General features: G+C 52.1%; 1 protein-coding gene across 1 annotated transcript in view; it reads left to right on the top strand.

The window, feature by feature from the left end:
* EVC (EvC ciliary complex subunit 1) overlaps positions 1-15551 on the top strand; it is an 82058-nt gene that overhangs the window by 26692 nt on the left and 39815 nt on the right. The window contains exons 7-8 of the mRNA XM_029063591.1: positions 1381-1518; positions 11857-12015. Coding sequence (XP_028919424.1) covers positions 1381-1518; positions 11857-12015 — 297 coding nt within the window. The remainder of the gene's footprint in view (positions 1-1380; positions 1519-11856; positions 12016-15551) is intronic.

Raw genomic sequence — 15551 nt, forward strand, 5'->3', positions numbered from 1 at the left:
AGAGTCATAGATAGGTACACATCCTTAATAAAATAGAGTAATAAATAATATATACAAGTATACACAGGTGCTGTGGGGAGAGGAAGGGGGAAGAGCAGAGAGAGGGAGTTGGGACGATGGGGAGGAGGAGCAGAGGAAAAGGCAGGGGCTCAGTGTGGGCAGGCCTCCCGGAGGAGGTGAGCTCTCAGTAGGGCTTCGAAGAGGGGAAGAGAATCAGTTGGGCGGAGGCGAGGAGGGAGGGCCTTCCGGGACGGCGGGAGGACGCGGCCCGGGGGTCGACGGCGGGACGGGCGAGGACGGGGGCCGGCGGGGAGGCGGGCGGCGGAGGAGCGGAGCGTGCGGGGTGGGCGGTGGAAAGGGAGAAGGGAGGAGAGGTAGGAGGGGGCCAGGGGATGGAGAGCCTCGAAGCCAAGAGTGAGGAGTTTTTGCCTCATGCGAAGGTCGATAGGCGAAGGTCGATATCTCTCCGTCCTGTAGTTCTATTGTATTTTCCCAGGCGTTTAGTACAGTGCATCACACTGAGGTTTGGCTAAATAAATACCGCCGTGACCGTCGTTCTTACCGGCATGGTTCCTATTAAAATGAATCACATTTGCAGCTCGAAAGTACCAGGGAATCAGATTGGTAATCGATCCTTCATCTAAAATTTAGAATCCCAAGTCTCTTCAGAGCTAAAGTGCACTCGTTGCGGTTCTTCTGATTCCTCTTCGGGAGAATCGAGTCGTGTGGTTTGAGGCCTTAAATGTTCCCCACTTAATCGGCAAAATCTCGGTGCCAAACTCTCGGACGTTTCGTGATCTACTTATATGATCGTAAGAAAAGCTTTTAGTAGCTCATTTGGAATTCTTAGAGATTAGCATCTCATTCGAATTGAACAATCTCCTCCTTTTCACCCTTTCCCATCTGCATATATTTTACTGAGATACCTGGAACGCTTGACCAAAATGCCAAACGGCCCTTAATTTGGACTCGCAGAATTAACTCTGATCTTTAGTCGCGCTAACTCACGTTTTTGTGATTTCCCGTGCTTTCCGAGGACTTAATTAAAATCTTTACCCCGACAAGATTAAATCTGGTAACGGGGAGACTTCGCTATCCCCTCATCTCCCAAATTTCACAGTGTCGTCCAACCGTAATAGGCCGTGGATCCGAAGCGATGTCCTATTTGTTTTGAGACCCTCGAGAGAATGGTAAAAAAACATAATTCTGATGAGGTTATCAGCGGGAGGTTTTTTTCCTTTGCCGCTTCGAGGCTCTTTATAAAAATAAATAGGACATTATTGCATTTTATTTCCTTATTATTTTAAAACAAGATAACGTACAGTCGTTTTCGTGGTGAAAGATAATATTTTATTAGTAACGACGGTGTTTCTCTTTCAGGATTTGAAGGAATTGGAAAGGCAACTTCATTCCAGATTGTACGACACAGAGATGTCAGCCGTCGGTAATTCCGAATACAACACGCTGGAAGATATTGAAAGAAAAGAGAGGGAGTATGCCGAACATATCGTCGATAATGTGCGTATTTTCACTTTTAATCCAGAGGGCCTGTACTTTATCCCACGGCGGAATCATTTGAATGACAGTGTTCAGAGGCCGTGATAGGTGCTGTTGTCTCCTTTGGTCATTTAGCTTGGATTGCCTTTAATCGGCCATTCAGTCGCATTTATTGAGCGCTTACTGTACTAAGCGCTTGGGACAGCGCAATATGACAATCAGCAGACACATTCCCTGCCCACAGTGAGCTTGCAGTCTAGATGGGGAGACCGACTTTATTGTCAATAAATAAAATTATGGCTATGTACATGCACGCTGTAGTAGCCAAAACTAAGTTTTCTTAATTTTTTGAATGGTATTTGTTAAGCGCTCAATATGTGCCGGGCACTGTCTGTTCTAAGTGCTGGAGTAGATAATAATGTTGGTATTTGTTAAGCGCTTACCATGTGCCGAGCACTGTCCTACGCGCTGGGGGAGATGCAGGGTCGTCGGGTTGTCCCACGTGAGGTTCACGGTCTCCATCCCCGTTTTAGGTGAGGTAACTGAGGCACCGAGAAGTGAAGCGACTCGCCCACGGCCACACGGCTGACAGGTGGCCGAGCGGGATTCGAACCCATGACCTCCGACTCCCAAACCCGGGCCCTTCCCACTGAGCCACGCTGCTTCTGCAGTGTAACCAGTTTGGAGACCGTCCACGTTCCACATGGGGCTCACAGATTTAATCCCCATTTTTACAAAGAAAAGGTAACCGAGGTCCAGAGTAGTGAAGCGACTTGCCCCAAGCGGCGGACGAGTGGCAGAGCCAGGATTAGAACTCAGGACCTTCTGACTCCCAAGCCTGTTCTCTAACGGCTAGGCCACACTGTTTCTCCGTAGCAGGGGCTCAGTCCTAAAATCTCAGAATTTTCATGGTAAAAGATAGTATTTTATTATCCTGTATATTCCGTTTATCCTGTATATCCTGTTTATTTTCCTCCTGTATTTTCCTGGTGGGACGCATCCTCTCATAGTGATGCAACATTCATAAAACCTTTTTGTTTTTTCAGTTAAAAAAGGATGACCTTCGTTAAGCGCCTCCTATGTGTCGAGCCCTATCCGACACGCCGAGGTAGATACCAGTCCTTGTCTCACATTGTAAATGGGAGGTAGAACAGATGCTGACCTCCCCTTTTACATACAGTTGAGGTAACCGAGGCAGAACCGGGATTAGAACCCACGTCTAAGCAGTGAGGTGACTTTCCCAAGGTCACACAGCTGACAGGTGTCAGAGCTTCGATTGGAACGTGGGTCCTCTGAATCTCAGGTCCGTGCTCTTTCCCTTAGGCCACTCGGTACTTCATTTATTCATTCCATCGTCTGCATTGAGCGCTTACTGTGTGCAGAGCACTGTACCGAGCGCTTGGAATGTACAATTCGGCAACGGATAGAGACCGTCCCTGCCCAACAACGGGCTCAGGTCTAGAAGGGGGAGACAGACAACGGAACAAGACAAGTAGGCAAGTCGGTAATGTTCGGAGTTCTGTGTGGGACAGGACTCTGAGAGCTGAATAATAATAATCATAATCATAATAATGGTATTTGTTAAACACTTACTATGTTCCAAGTAATAATGTCGGTATCTGTTAAGCGCTTACTCTGTGCAGAGCACTGGTCTGAGCGCCGGGGTAGATACAAGGTGATCAGGTTGTCCCACGGGAGGCTCACGGTTTATCCCCGTTTTACAGATGAGGGAACTGAGGCATTTTACCTCATCTGTAAAATGGGGATCGAGACTGTGATCTCCACAAGGGACAAGGACTGTGCCAAACCCGATTTGCTTGTATCCACCGCAGCGCCTAGTACCGTGCCTGACACGTAGTAAGCACTTATCAGGTAACGTTATAATTATTATTTATGTCTGCCTGCCAAATTTTGGTATTTTGAGCACGCTGTATTTGACTGTTTTTGTCTGTCTCCCCCATTAGCGTGTAACCTTGCTTTGGTCTGGGAAGATGATGATAATCATAATAATAATGTTGGTATTTGTTGAGCGCTTACTAGGTGCCGAGCACTGTTCTAAGCGCTGGGGTGGATACAAGGCGATCAGGTCGTCCCACGTGAGGCTCACAGTTAATCCCCATTTTACAGGTGAGGTAACTGAGGCACAGAGAAGTGAAGTGACTTGCCCACAGTCACACGGCCGACCGTTCTAAGCGCTGGAGTAGATACAAGGCGATCAGGTCGTCCCACGTGGGGCCTGCGGTCTTAATCCCCATTCTGTAGATGAGGGAACTGAGGCACAGAGAAGTTAAGGGGCTTGCCCACGGTCACACAGCGGACAAGCCTTGCAAGCATGTAAGTCTTCCCTTCCTATTCCGACAAGATCTCAGGAATGAGACGAGCTCTGTCCCCGACGTCGGGGATCACGCATCTAATGATGAGAACGGTGGTATCTGTTAAGTGCTTACTGTGTGCAAAGCACCAGTACGTGTGACCGTTACCCTCATCACAGAATGCCGACGTCCGGCGCCGCAGCGATCCGCGAGAAACTATCCGTTTCGTTAAGCGGCGGCGAGCTCGGAATTGCAAGATCAATCTCCGGTGGAAGCCGGGTCGGGCAGCCAGAGCTAATATAGGCTCAGGGGAAGAAGCGGCTTCACATTTCAAGGATCTTCTTAGGTCTCAACTCCCACAGAGGATTTGTTTCATTATTTGTCTCGGAGGAGGAGGAGGAGGAGGCGTGTCCCGGGAGAGGCGGAGAGGAAAAAGAGGAACGGCGAATTTTAGACGACTGGCTTCCGGGAGCACGTTCCTCACGTGGGCCGGGGAATGAAAGAGTCCCTCGGGGAGAGACGATCACTCTAGACTGTAAGCTCCTTGTAGGAAGGGACTGTGTCCGTTCATTTGTCCTAGTGTGCTCTCCCGCTGCACGATGCTCTGCACGCGGTAAATGCTCAATAAGTAAGACCGAATCCATGAGTGGGCAGGAAGGGTGTGGCTCCGTGGAAAGAGCCCGGGCTTGGGAGTCGGAGGACGTAGCTTCTGATCCCGGCTCCGCCCCTCGTCTGCCGTGGGACTTCGGGCGAGTCACTTCCCTTCGCTTTGCCTCGCTTCCCTCATCCGGAAACTGGGGATTAAAAGTGTGAGCCCCGCAACCTGATCACCCTGTATCCACCCCAGAGCTTAGAACGGTGCCAGGCACATAGTAAGCGCTTAACAAATCCCGTCATTATCATTATTATTCTGCTTATTATTCTACTTCCAAAATAAGTAAACCAACCCCCCCCCCCCCCCACCTTGCGGAACAGTGAGGATGCTTGTGAGATGCATTCGTTCATTCATTCATTCAGTAGTATTTATTGAGCGCTTACCGTGTGCAGAGCACCGTACTAAGCGCTTGGAATGAACGAGTCGGCAACAGATAGAGACGGCCCCTGCCGTCGGACGGGCTCACGGTCTGATCGGGGGAGACGGACGGACGAGAACGATGGCGACGAATAGAGTCGAGGGGCAGAACGTCTCGTAAAAACGATGGCGACCGAATAGAATCGAGGCGATGTGCGTTTCGTTAACAAAATAAATAGGGTGATGAAGATATATGCAGTCGAGCGGACGAGTACGGTGCCGAGGGGATGGGAAGGGAGAGGGGGAGGAGCGGAGGGAGATGAGGGGAAAAGAGGGTTAAGCTGCGGAGAGGTGAGGGGGGGGTGGTAGAGCTTTTCCACTTGTCCGCTTTGTGGTCTTGGGCAAATCACCCTGTAGACTGTGAGCTCATGTGGGCAGGGAATGCATCTGTCTGTCATTATATTGTACTCTCCCAAGCGCTCAGTACGGTGCTTTGCCCACGGTAAGCTCTCAATAAATATGATGAATGAATGAATGAACTTTTCCGGGCCTCAGTCACCTCATCTGTGAAATAGGATTAAGAGAGTGAGCCCCATGGGGTCAGGGACCGTGTCGACACCGATCATCATGTATCCGATGATAGTAATGGTGGTATTTGTTAAGTGCTTACCGTGTGCAAAGCACTAATAACGTTGGTATTCGTTAAGAGCTTACTGTGTGCAAAGCGCTGTTCTAAGCGCCGGGGGGATACAAGGTGGTCAGGTTGTCCCACGTGGGGGTCACGGTTTTAATCCCCATTTTCCAGATGAGGGAACCGAGGCACAGAGAAGTGACTCGCCCAGAGTCGCACGGCTGGCAAGCGGCGGAGCCGGGATTAGAACCCATGACCTCTGACTCCCAAGCCCGGGCTCTTTCCACTGAGCCCCGCTGCTTCGTGAGCGCTTGACACACAGTGAGCGTTGAACGTAAACCGTAAAAAAAAAGAAATAAAAATAAGCCACTTTCTTTTTCTCTCTCCCTCTCTCATCCATTCATTCATTCCGTAGTATTTATTGAGCTCTTCCTGTGTGGGGAGCAGGGAAGCAGCGTGGCTCAGTGGAAGGAGCCTGGGCTTCGGAGTCAGAGGTCACGGGTTCGACTCCCGGCTCTGCCGCTCGTCAGCTGTGTGACTCTGGGCGAGTCGCTTCGCTTCTCTGTGCCTCAGTTACCTCATCTGTGAAATGGGGATCAACTGTGAGCCTCAGGTGGGACGACCTGAGGACGCTGTATCTCCCCCAGCGCTTAGAGCAGTGCTCTGCACATAGTAAGCGCTTAACAAATACCAACATTATTAACTGTGAGCCTCACGTGGGACAACCTGATGACCCTGTATCTCCCCCAGCGCTTAGAACAGTGCTCTGCACAGAGTAAGCGCTTAACAAATACCAGCATTATTATCACGAAGCACTTGAGAGAGTACGATCCCAGCTCTGCCACTTGTCAGCTATGTGACTGAGGGCAAGTCACTTCACTTCTCTGTGCCTCAGCGACCTCATCCGGAAAATGGGGATGAAGACCGTGAGCCTCACGAGGGACAACCTGATGACCCTGTGTCTCCCCCAGCGCCTAGAACGGTGCTCTGCACGTAGTAAGCGCTTCAATGCCAACATTATCATTATTATCATTACGATTCAACAACAAACAGACGCGGTCCCTGCCCACAAGGAGTTTAGAGTCCAGACGGGGAGATGGACGTTAACAGAAACAAAGGCGTGACAGATATCTACGGAAGTGCTTCGGAGCCGCGTCGGGGGAAGAACGAAGGGAGCGAGTCAGGGCGACGCAGAGGGAGCGGGAGAAGAAGAAGGGAGGGCTTAGTCGGGGAAGGCTTCTTGGAGGAGATGGGCCTCCGGGAAGACTTTGAAAGGGGGAGCGTCGTGGTCTGTTGGATACGAAGAGGGAGGGCGTTACAGGCCGGAGGCGGGGTGCGGGCGAGGTGTCGGTGGCGAGATGGATGAGACCGAGGCCCGGCGAGGAGGTGAGCGGCAGCAGAAGAGCGGACTGTGAGGGCTGCGACGGAGAAGGGGAGAAGGGAGGTCAGGTAGGAGGGGGCGAGTCGGTGGACTGCTTTCAATCCAGTGGTGCGGGGTTTTCTATTTTGACGCAGCAGCGGATGAGATGATTTTCTGGAAGTTCGGGGAATCACGATGATCCGTTCGTTCGACCGTATTCACCGAGCGCTCACCGTGTGCCGAACACCGTGCTGAGCGCTTGGAAAGTACAGTTCGGCGACGGGAGACCGTCCCGACCCGACAGCGGGCTCGCGGTCTAGAAATGGTAATGATGGTCTTTAAGCGCTTACCGTGTGCCAGGCGCTATACTAGGCGCTGGGACGGATACAAGCGGATGGAGGTGAACGCGGTCCCCGTCCCTTGTGGGACTCTCCGTTTTCCAGATGAGGTAACTGAGGCGCAGAGAGGTGAAGTGACCTGCCCACGGTCACCCGGCAGGCAAGTGGGGGAGCCGGGATTAGAACCCATGACCTGGACATTCTTGTGGAAGAATGATCCGGCCAGCAGGGTGAGGGACGGACCGGAGTGGGGAGAGGCGAGAGGCAGGGAGGATGTGACCTCTCGCCCTAGGAAGTTGGGGGCGGAGACATCTTCCGGGCTTATGAGAAGCAGCGTGGCTCAGGGGAAAGAGCTCGGGCTCGGGAGTCAGAGGTCATGGGTTCGAATCCCCGCTCGGCCACTTGGCAGCTGTGTGACCGTGGGCGAGTCACTTCACTTCTCGGTGCCTCAGTTACCTCATCTGTAAAATGGGGATTAACCGTGAGCCTCCTGTGGGCCCACCTCATTACCCTGTATCTACCCCAGCGCTTAGAACAGTGCTCTGCACGTGGTAAGCGCTTAACAAATGCCAACATTATCATTATTGTTATTATGGCAGAGAAGCCAGTGCGACTTAATGAGAGAACCCGCACGTGAGAGGCAAAGGACCTGGGTTCGAATCCCAGCTCTACGATCAGCCTGTTGCGGGACCTCGGGTGCGTCGCCCGACCTCTTATTTTCCTCATCTGCAAAATAAGAAGGTGACTGAGCTCCCTCCATCTGTACAGGTGAGCCCTGGGTAGAACAAGGATTGCGTCCAATCCGGTAATCTGCTTAGACCGTGATCCCCCTATGGGACGGGGACTTTGTCCGACCCGAATATCTCGTCTCTACCCCCGTGCTTAAAATAGTCCTTTTTTATATGTTTTTAGAGGGTATCTGGTAAGCGCTTACTCTGTGCCGGGCACCGTTCTGCGCACTGGAGGAGATACAGAGTAATCAGTCCGTGTCTCACGGGGAGGTCACGGTCTTCATCCCCGTTTTACAGACGAGGTGACTGAGGCACGGAGAAGTGTCCTGCCCAAGGTTACACAGCAAACAAGTGGCGGAGGCGGGATTAGAACCCCGGTCCGTGTCCCATCCACTAGGCCACGCCGCTTCTCCTCGGCTCGTAATGCGTGCTTAACAGATGCCATAACGGTAGTGATAAGAATCGATGATACCTCTCGGCGTGACGCACAGAGTGAACACCTACGAAATACTCCTGCTGTTTTATCACTATTAATTCTTTTCTTTGAATCCGCTGTTGTGGGGTAGGAATGAATTACAAAGTCGAGGGGAAGAATGAGGAGATTCTTCTCGTAACTGACGGGGATGGTCTGTTGGAACACAGAGGGGAGAAACAAATTGTACAACCAATAAGTAAAATGGTGATGATAATTATTAGGGTACTTCTTAAATGCTTACTGGGTGCCAAGCACGTTACCCTATCTATTTCATCACCCTATTTATTTTGCTAATGAGATGTACGTCACCTCGATTCTGTTTGTTGGCTATTGTTTTAATGAGATGTTCGTCCCCTCGAGTCTGTTTATCGCCATTGTTCTCGTCTGTCCGTCTCCCCCCGATTAGACTTTAAGCCCGTCGAAGGGCAGGGGCTGTCTCTTACCTGTTGCCTAATTGTAAATTCCAAGCGCTTAGTACGGTGCTCTGTACGTAGTAAGGCGCTCAATAAATACTACCGAACGAATGAACTGTTCTGAGGATTTGGGTAGACGTGAGTTAACCCGGCCCACATTGGGCTCACCCCATTGATCCCCATTTTTTACAGATGAGGTAAAATGAATCATCTCATTTGCAAAATAAGACGATAACTAAACTCCCTCCGTTCGCATCTCTATCTGTGGCCAAACAGTCCATTCCAAGCGCTTAGTACAGTGCTCTGCACATAGTAAGCGCTCAATAAATACGATTGAATAGAGGCGAGTCCTGTGCGGAACGAGGATTACGTCCATTCTAGTAACCTCTTTAGACTGCGAGTCCCCTATGGGACGGGGACGTTGTCCAACCGGAATATCTTGTATCTACCCCCGTGCTTAGAATAGTCCCTCTTTATATTTTTTAAAAGGGTATCTGGTAAGCGCTTACCCTGTGCCGGGCACCGGTCTACGCGCCGGAGGAGAGACAGAGTAATCAGTTGGGACGCAGTCCGTGCCTCACGGGGAGGTCGCGGTCTTAATCCCCACTTTACAGACGAGGCGACCGCGGCACTGAGAAGTGAAGTGACTTGCCCGAGGTCAGGCAGCAGACGAGTGGTGGAGCCGGGATTAGAACCCGTGACCGCCTGACTCCCGGGACCGTGCTGTGTCCACTAACTCTTCCTAGATTCCAGATCTAAGCGTCACATTTCGTTCCTTACTGGGGAAACTATCTACGCCTTCTGTTCGGTATTACCGAGGCCCCAATTCACGTCCACCTCCTTAACGGTTACAGGTCCGTCCACCCATCGACGGTATGGATTGGACCGGGGGAAGCAGCCCGGCTCAGCGGAAAGAGCCCGGGCTCGGGAGGCCGAGGTCATGGGTCCGAATCCCGGCTCTGCCACCTGTCAGCTGTGTGACTGTGGGCGAATCACTTTATCCATTCATTCAGTAGTGTTTATTGAGCGCTTACTATGTGCGGAGCACTGTACTAAGCGCTTGGAATGGACAAATCGGCAACAGACAGGGACAGTCCCTGCCCATTGACGGGCTTCCCGTCTAATCCGGGGAGACAGGCGGACGAAAACAGTGGCAGTAAATAGAATCGAGGGGGTCAACATCTCAAATAATAGCAAATAAATAGAATCAAGGGGATGCACAGCTCGTTAACAAAATAAATAGGGTAATAAAAATATATACAGCTGAGCAGACGAGCACAGGGCTGAGGGGAAGGGTGGGGAGGAACGGAGGGAGGGGGCGGAAAAGGGGGCTTAGCCGCGGGGAGGTGAAGGGGCGGGTAGAGGGGGGCACTTCTCTATGCCTCAATTCCCTCATCTGTAAAATGGGGATGAAGACTGTGAGCCTCACGTGGGACAACCCGATGACCCTGTATCTACCCCGGCGCTCAGAAGGGCGCTCCGCACGTAGTGAGCGCTTAACAGATACGGACATCAGTAGAAGTAGTAGTAGTGTGTATGGAGAGCCAGCCTCGTGCAGAGCGTAGCACTGAGACCTCGGGGGAAAACAGTAGAGTTCCAAGATCCCGGCTCTGCCCACGAGAAGCCGACCGTCTAGCTTGGGCGAACCGAAGGGAAACTGATATTTGCTTTCATTCATTAAGAGCTCCCCGGGCCAAACTGGGAAAATCGAATCTTCCCAAGGCACAGTATAAGTCTCCGTGGGCAGGGAACCCGTCCGCCAAGTCTGTCTTATTCTCCGAAGCTCACTCCGGTGCTCAGACGCGCGGTAAGGGCTCAGTAAACACCGTTGATTGAATGATCGATCGATCGAATCGTATTTTGTCTGGCGCCCCAAGTATTCATCTTCATCTTTCCGGGATGGTTTTTATATCGGTCTTGGTTTCCGACGGTCTCACCCCGCCGACGGAACCTCGGAGGGCTTATTGCTTCGGAATGCTGTAGTGAACTCTGTATCCCTGGGAAATTTGCTAGAATAAACGCTTCGAAGGTGGAAACCTCCTTTATGGCCCCCAAAAGGACAACCCGCCGGAAGTCTCCGTTTCCTTGCGCCGGTGCCTCGGTCTGACTCGGGAGTGTAGCCTCTTCGGGGGAAATTGAATGCGGGAAATCGGTGAAATAATCCTCTTTATTCTTATATCCGTCTTTGATTTTTATTTGCAGTTTAGACTCCGTCTCCCCTTCTGCCGACGATGATGAGTGAGGATTATAGAATTTGTTGAGCGCTTACTGTGTGCCACACACCGTACTAAGCGCCGGGGTGGGTACGAGCGAATCGGGTTGGACACGGTCCCTGTCCTACCTGGGGCTCGGTCTCAATCCCCGTTTGACAGATGAGGTGACCGAGGCACGGAGAAGCGAAGCGACCCGCCCAGGGTCACGTAGCAGACGGGTGGTGGAGCCGGAATTTGAACCCGTGACCTTCTGACTCCCAGCCCCGGGCTCTACACGCTGCGCCGTCCTACTTCCCCTCTAGACTGTGAGCTTGTTGTGGGCTTTATTGCTCCTTGTTGTATTGCGCTTTCCCCAGCGCCTAATACGACGCTCTGCACGCAATAAGCACTCGCTAAATGCGATCAAATGAATGAGTGAATGAACGTAACTCTAGGGAACATCTCAGATCAACTTGCCTGAAATATTTGGAATCTGGGTCAGTATTTCAAATAGCAGGGCGACTCAGTGGCAAGAGCCCGGGCCTGGCAGTCAGAGATCATGGGTTCGGATCCCGGCTCCGCCGCTTGCCGGCCGTGTGACTTTGGGCAAGTCACTTCGCTTCTCTGGGCCTCAGTTTACCTCATCTGTAAAATGGGGATTAACTGTGAGCCTCACGTGGGACGACCCGATGACCCCGTATCTACCCCAGCGCTTAGAACAGTGCTCTGCCCATAGTAAGCGCTTAACAGATACCACCGTCATTATTATTATTATTTTTTCAAAACTTCATCTGTGTCAGTATTCGAACTAGATCTGTTTTGGAAGCTTTTGGAAGCCCTAACAGAAGCTCTTTTGTTCTCTCTGGTTTGGTTGTCTTTCATTGTCGTCGTACAGATGGAAGCTTTCTGGAAGCAGACAGACAAAGCCCTGCAGGCTCTGCTAGACCCGCCGAAGTGTTCAAGAGACAGAGCGGGAACAATTGGGATGAATTTGACCGAAGGGATGATTGCGGCTGAAGGATTATTAAGGGAATCTCAGGACGTGCAGGCAGCGGTATGATACGAGAACAGCGGATAATGATAATGTTAATAACGTTGCTATTTGTTAAGCGCTTAGCCCGTGCCGAGCACCGTTCTGAGCTCCGGGGTGGACACCGGGCAGTCGGGTTGTCCCGCGTGGGGCTCACAGTCTTAATCCCCATTTTCCAGGCGAGGGAACTGAGGCACCGAGAAGCCAGGTGACGTGCCCGAAGTCACCCGGCTGACAAGTGGCTGAGCCGGGAGTCGAACCCATGACCTCTGACTCCAAAGCCCGGGCTCCTTCCACTGAGCCACGCTGCTTCTCTAGTCTAATTTCTCCCCGCAGATATCGCGGGGAGAGGGCTAACCGGAGGATGCGGCCTTAATTTCCTTGGACTGTCGGCCTTTTTCTAGAATCACAGAATAACCGCGTTGAATCTTCCAGGTGGAGTGCCACCCGTCTGCTGGGTGACCTTGGGCAAGCCACTTCACCTCTCTGGGCCTCGGTTCCCTCGTCCGTAAAATGGGGATTGAGACCGTGAGCCCCACGTGGGACGACCTGATCGCCTTGCGTCTACCCCCAGCGCTCAGAACGGTGCTCGGCACGTACGTAGTAAGCGCTTAGCGGATGCCACGATTATCGGTATTAGCATAATTATCAATAATGCGAAAGCTCTCCAGAAGCAGCGGGGCCTAGTGGAACGAGCACGACCCTGGGCGCTAATCCCGGCTCCGTCGCTCGTCTGCTGGGTGACCTCTAGTGATGATGACGTTGGTACGTGTCGAGCGCCTACTATGTGCCGAGCACCGTACCGGGCGCCGGGGTGGATACAAGGTAATCGGAAAGAGCAGGGGCTCGGGAGTCGGAGGTCATGGGTTCGAATACCGGCTCTGTCACTCGTCAGCTGGGCGACTTTGGGCAAGTCACTTCGCTTCTCTGTGCCTCGGTTACCCCGTCTGTAAAACTGGGGATTAAGACCGTGAGCCTCACGTGGGACGATCTGACTACCCTGTATCTAGCCCGGCGCTTAGAACAGTGCTCTGCACGTAGCGAGTGCCTAACAGACACCAACCTTATCATCAGGTCGGGTGGGACAAGGTCTAACCCACATCATCCGTGTTATCATAGGATATTATCATCGTCGTCATCCTCCCTGTCACACAGAACCAAGGCATCATGTCCTTTCGGTTCCTAACTGGCATTTGAGACCCTGCGATCCAAGTACCCAGATCTCTGATATACAGAAAACGGGGCGTGATGGCGGAAGTGGGAATGCTAGCTGTCGTCGTCCGGACCATCCGGGCCTGTTATTTTTCAAATAGCGTTGCCTAGTTATACGCGCTTATTTAACTTGGGATATTTCATAGGCGCGTTTTCCAGATTCCTTTGAAAAAAATAACCTTCGGTCCCGGGACAGGGCACATTTCTAAATGTGGACAGCCGTCTCACATCTGGAAAAATAAGATCGGGTGTTCGTTACCATTTCATTTTCTTTTCGCCTAAAAGCCTGGGATCTTATCCTCTTGCTCCACCTAGGGATGAACCTTTTCCTTTGGCGTCCCCGTCGGCCAAACGCGGAAACTTGATGAGGCATCGACGGATGCCCGTCCCTCGGAGAGGGGTTCCCTTCTCCCCGAATAACCGGGAAGGCCGGTCCGGTAAAAACTCCGAGATATTTTCCGGGTCTTGCGGGAATTACGCCGTCCCCGCTCCCCGTGTGTGGACAGTCTTGCGATTAAAAAGAACCCGGGTTGCGGGGTTCCTCGGTCCGTCGGTCAGTCGCATTTAGTCAAGGCCTACTGGGGGTAGAGCCACTGTACTGAGTGAGCGCTTGGGAGAGGCCAGTAGGACAGTGTAGCAGACGCAGTCCCTGCTCCCAACGAGCTTCCGGTCTTCCAGAGTTTTCCGAGTCGTGGGTCTTATCCAGAGGTGAAGAATCCAGCACCTCCTCTGACATTGTGTCCAGTCCAGAACCTGAAATGGGACCCCCTTTAAAGCCCATCTCCTCCGGGAGGCCTTCCCTGACTATGCCCCACCTTTCTTCTTCTCCCACTCCCTTCGCATCACCCTGACTCTTGCTCCCTTTATTCATCCCAGCCCCACACCACTTATTCATTCGGTCAATAGTATTTATTGAGCGCTTACTACGCGCAGAGCGCTGTGCGAAGCGCTTGGAACGGACAGATCGGTAACGGATAGAGACGGTCCCTGCCCTCTGACGGGCTCACGGTCTAATCCGGGGAGACGGACGGACAGGAACCGTAGCGATAAATAGAACATCTGTCATTTATTTCCTTCTGTTCACGTTTGTCTCCTCCTCCAGACCGTAAGCTCATCAGCGTGGCTCGGCGGAAAGAGCACGGGCTTTGGAGTCAGAGGTCATGGGTTCGAGTCCCGGCCTGCCACTTCTCAGCCGTGTGACTGTGGGCGAGTCACTTAACTTCTCGGTGCCTCAGTTCCCTCATCTGTAAAATGAGGATGAAGACTGTGAGCCCCACGTGGGACAACCCGATTCCCCCTGGGTCCACCCCAGCGCTTAGAACAGTGCTGTGCACGTAGTAAGCGCTTAACAAATAGCAACATTGTTATCATTATTACATTCGGGGAGTGTCTGTTGTTATAGCGTACTCTCCCAAGGGCTCAGTCGTTATGATAATATCGTTGGTATTTGTTAAGCGCTTGCTATGTGCCAAGCACCGTTCTAAGTGCCGGAGTAGATGCGAGGAAATCAGGTTGTCCCACGTGGGCCTCACAGTCTCACTCCCCATTTTACAGATGAGGTCACCGAGGCACGGAGAAGTGAAGCGACTCGTCCAAAGTCACACAGCTGAGGTGAGGGAGCTGGGATTAGAACCCAGGACCTCTGACTCCCAAGCCCGGGCTCTGACCACTAAGCCAGGCTGCTTGCTGGCCACACAGTAAGCGCTCAGTAAATAACGATCGACCGACTCATTGTTAATAATGACGACGACAGTAGGGTTTTTGCGAAGCGCTTACTCTGGGCCGAGCGCCGTACTAAGTGCCGGGGTAGATACAGGATCGCCAGGTCACCAGGAGGGATAACAGGGTTTCAATCACTCTGTTATATTGTATTCTCCCAGTCGCTCAGTACGGTGCCCTGCACGCAGTAAGCGCTCAGTAAATACCGTGGACCGATTGGTCGATCGATCGGATCCCCACTTTGAAGACGAGGGAACCGTGGCACAGGGAGGTCGAGTGACTTGCCCGGGATCACACGCGGCGGGTAAGCGGTAGAGCCGGGATTAGAACCCAGGTCCTCCGACTCCCCGGCCCGTGCTGTTTCCGCTAGGCCCCGCTGTTTCTCAAGCGCGTAACACACAGTAAGCGCTTAGTTATTACACCAGGCAATATTCTGAGCGCTCGGGGAGATATAATATGAGCGGGTTGTACGCACGGTCCCTCCCCCTCATGGGACTCACAGTCTTAATCCCCATTTTACAGATGAAGTAATGGAGGCCAGAGAAGTGAAGGGACTTGCTCAGGGTCACACACACAACAGCTAGGTGGAGGAGTCACGGGGAGAACCCAGATTCATTCATTCATTCAGT

This window comes from Ornithorhynchus anatinus, chromosome 4, assembly GCF_004115215.2.
Source record: "Ornithorhynchus anatinus isolate Pmale09 chromosome 4, mOrnAna1.pri.v4, whole genome shotgun sequence".
Lineage (NCBI taxonomy): Eukaryota > Metazoa > Chordata > Mammalia > Monotremata > Ornithorhynchidae > Ornithorhynchus > Ornithorhynchus anatinus.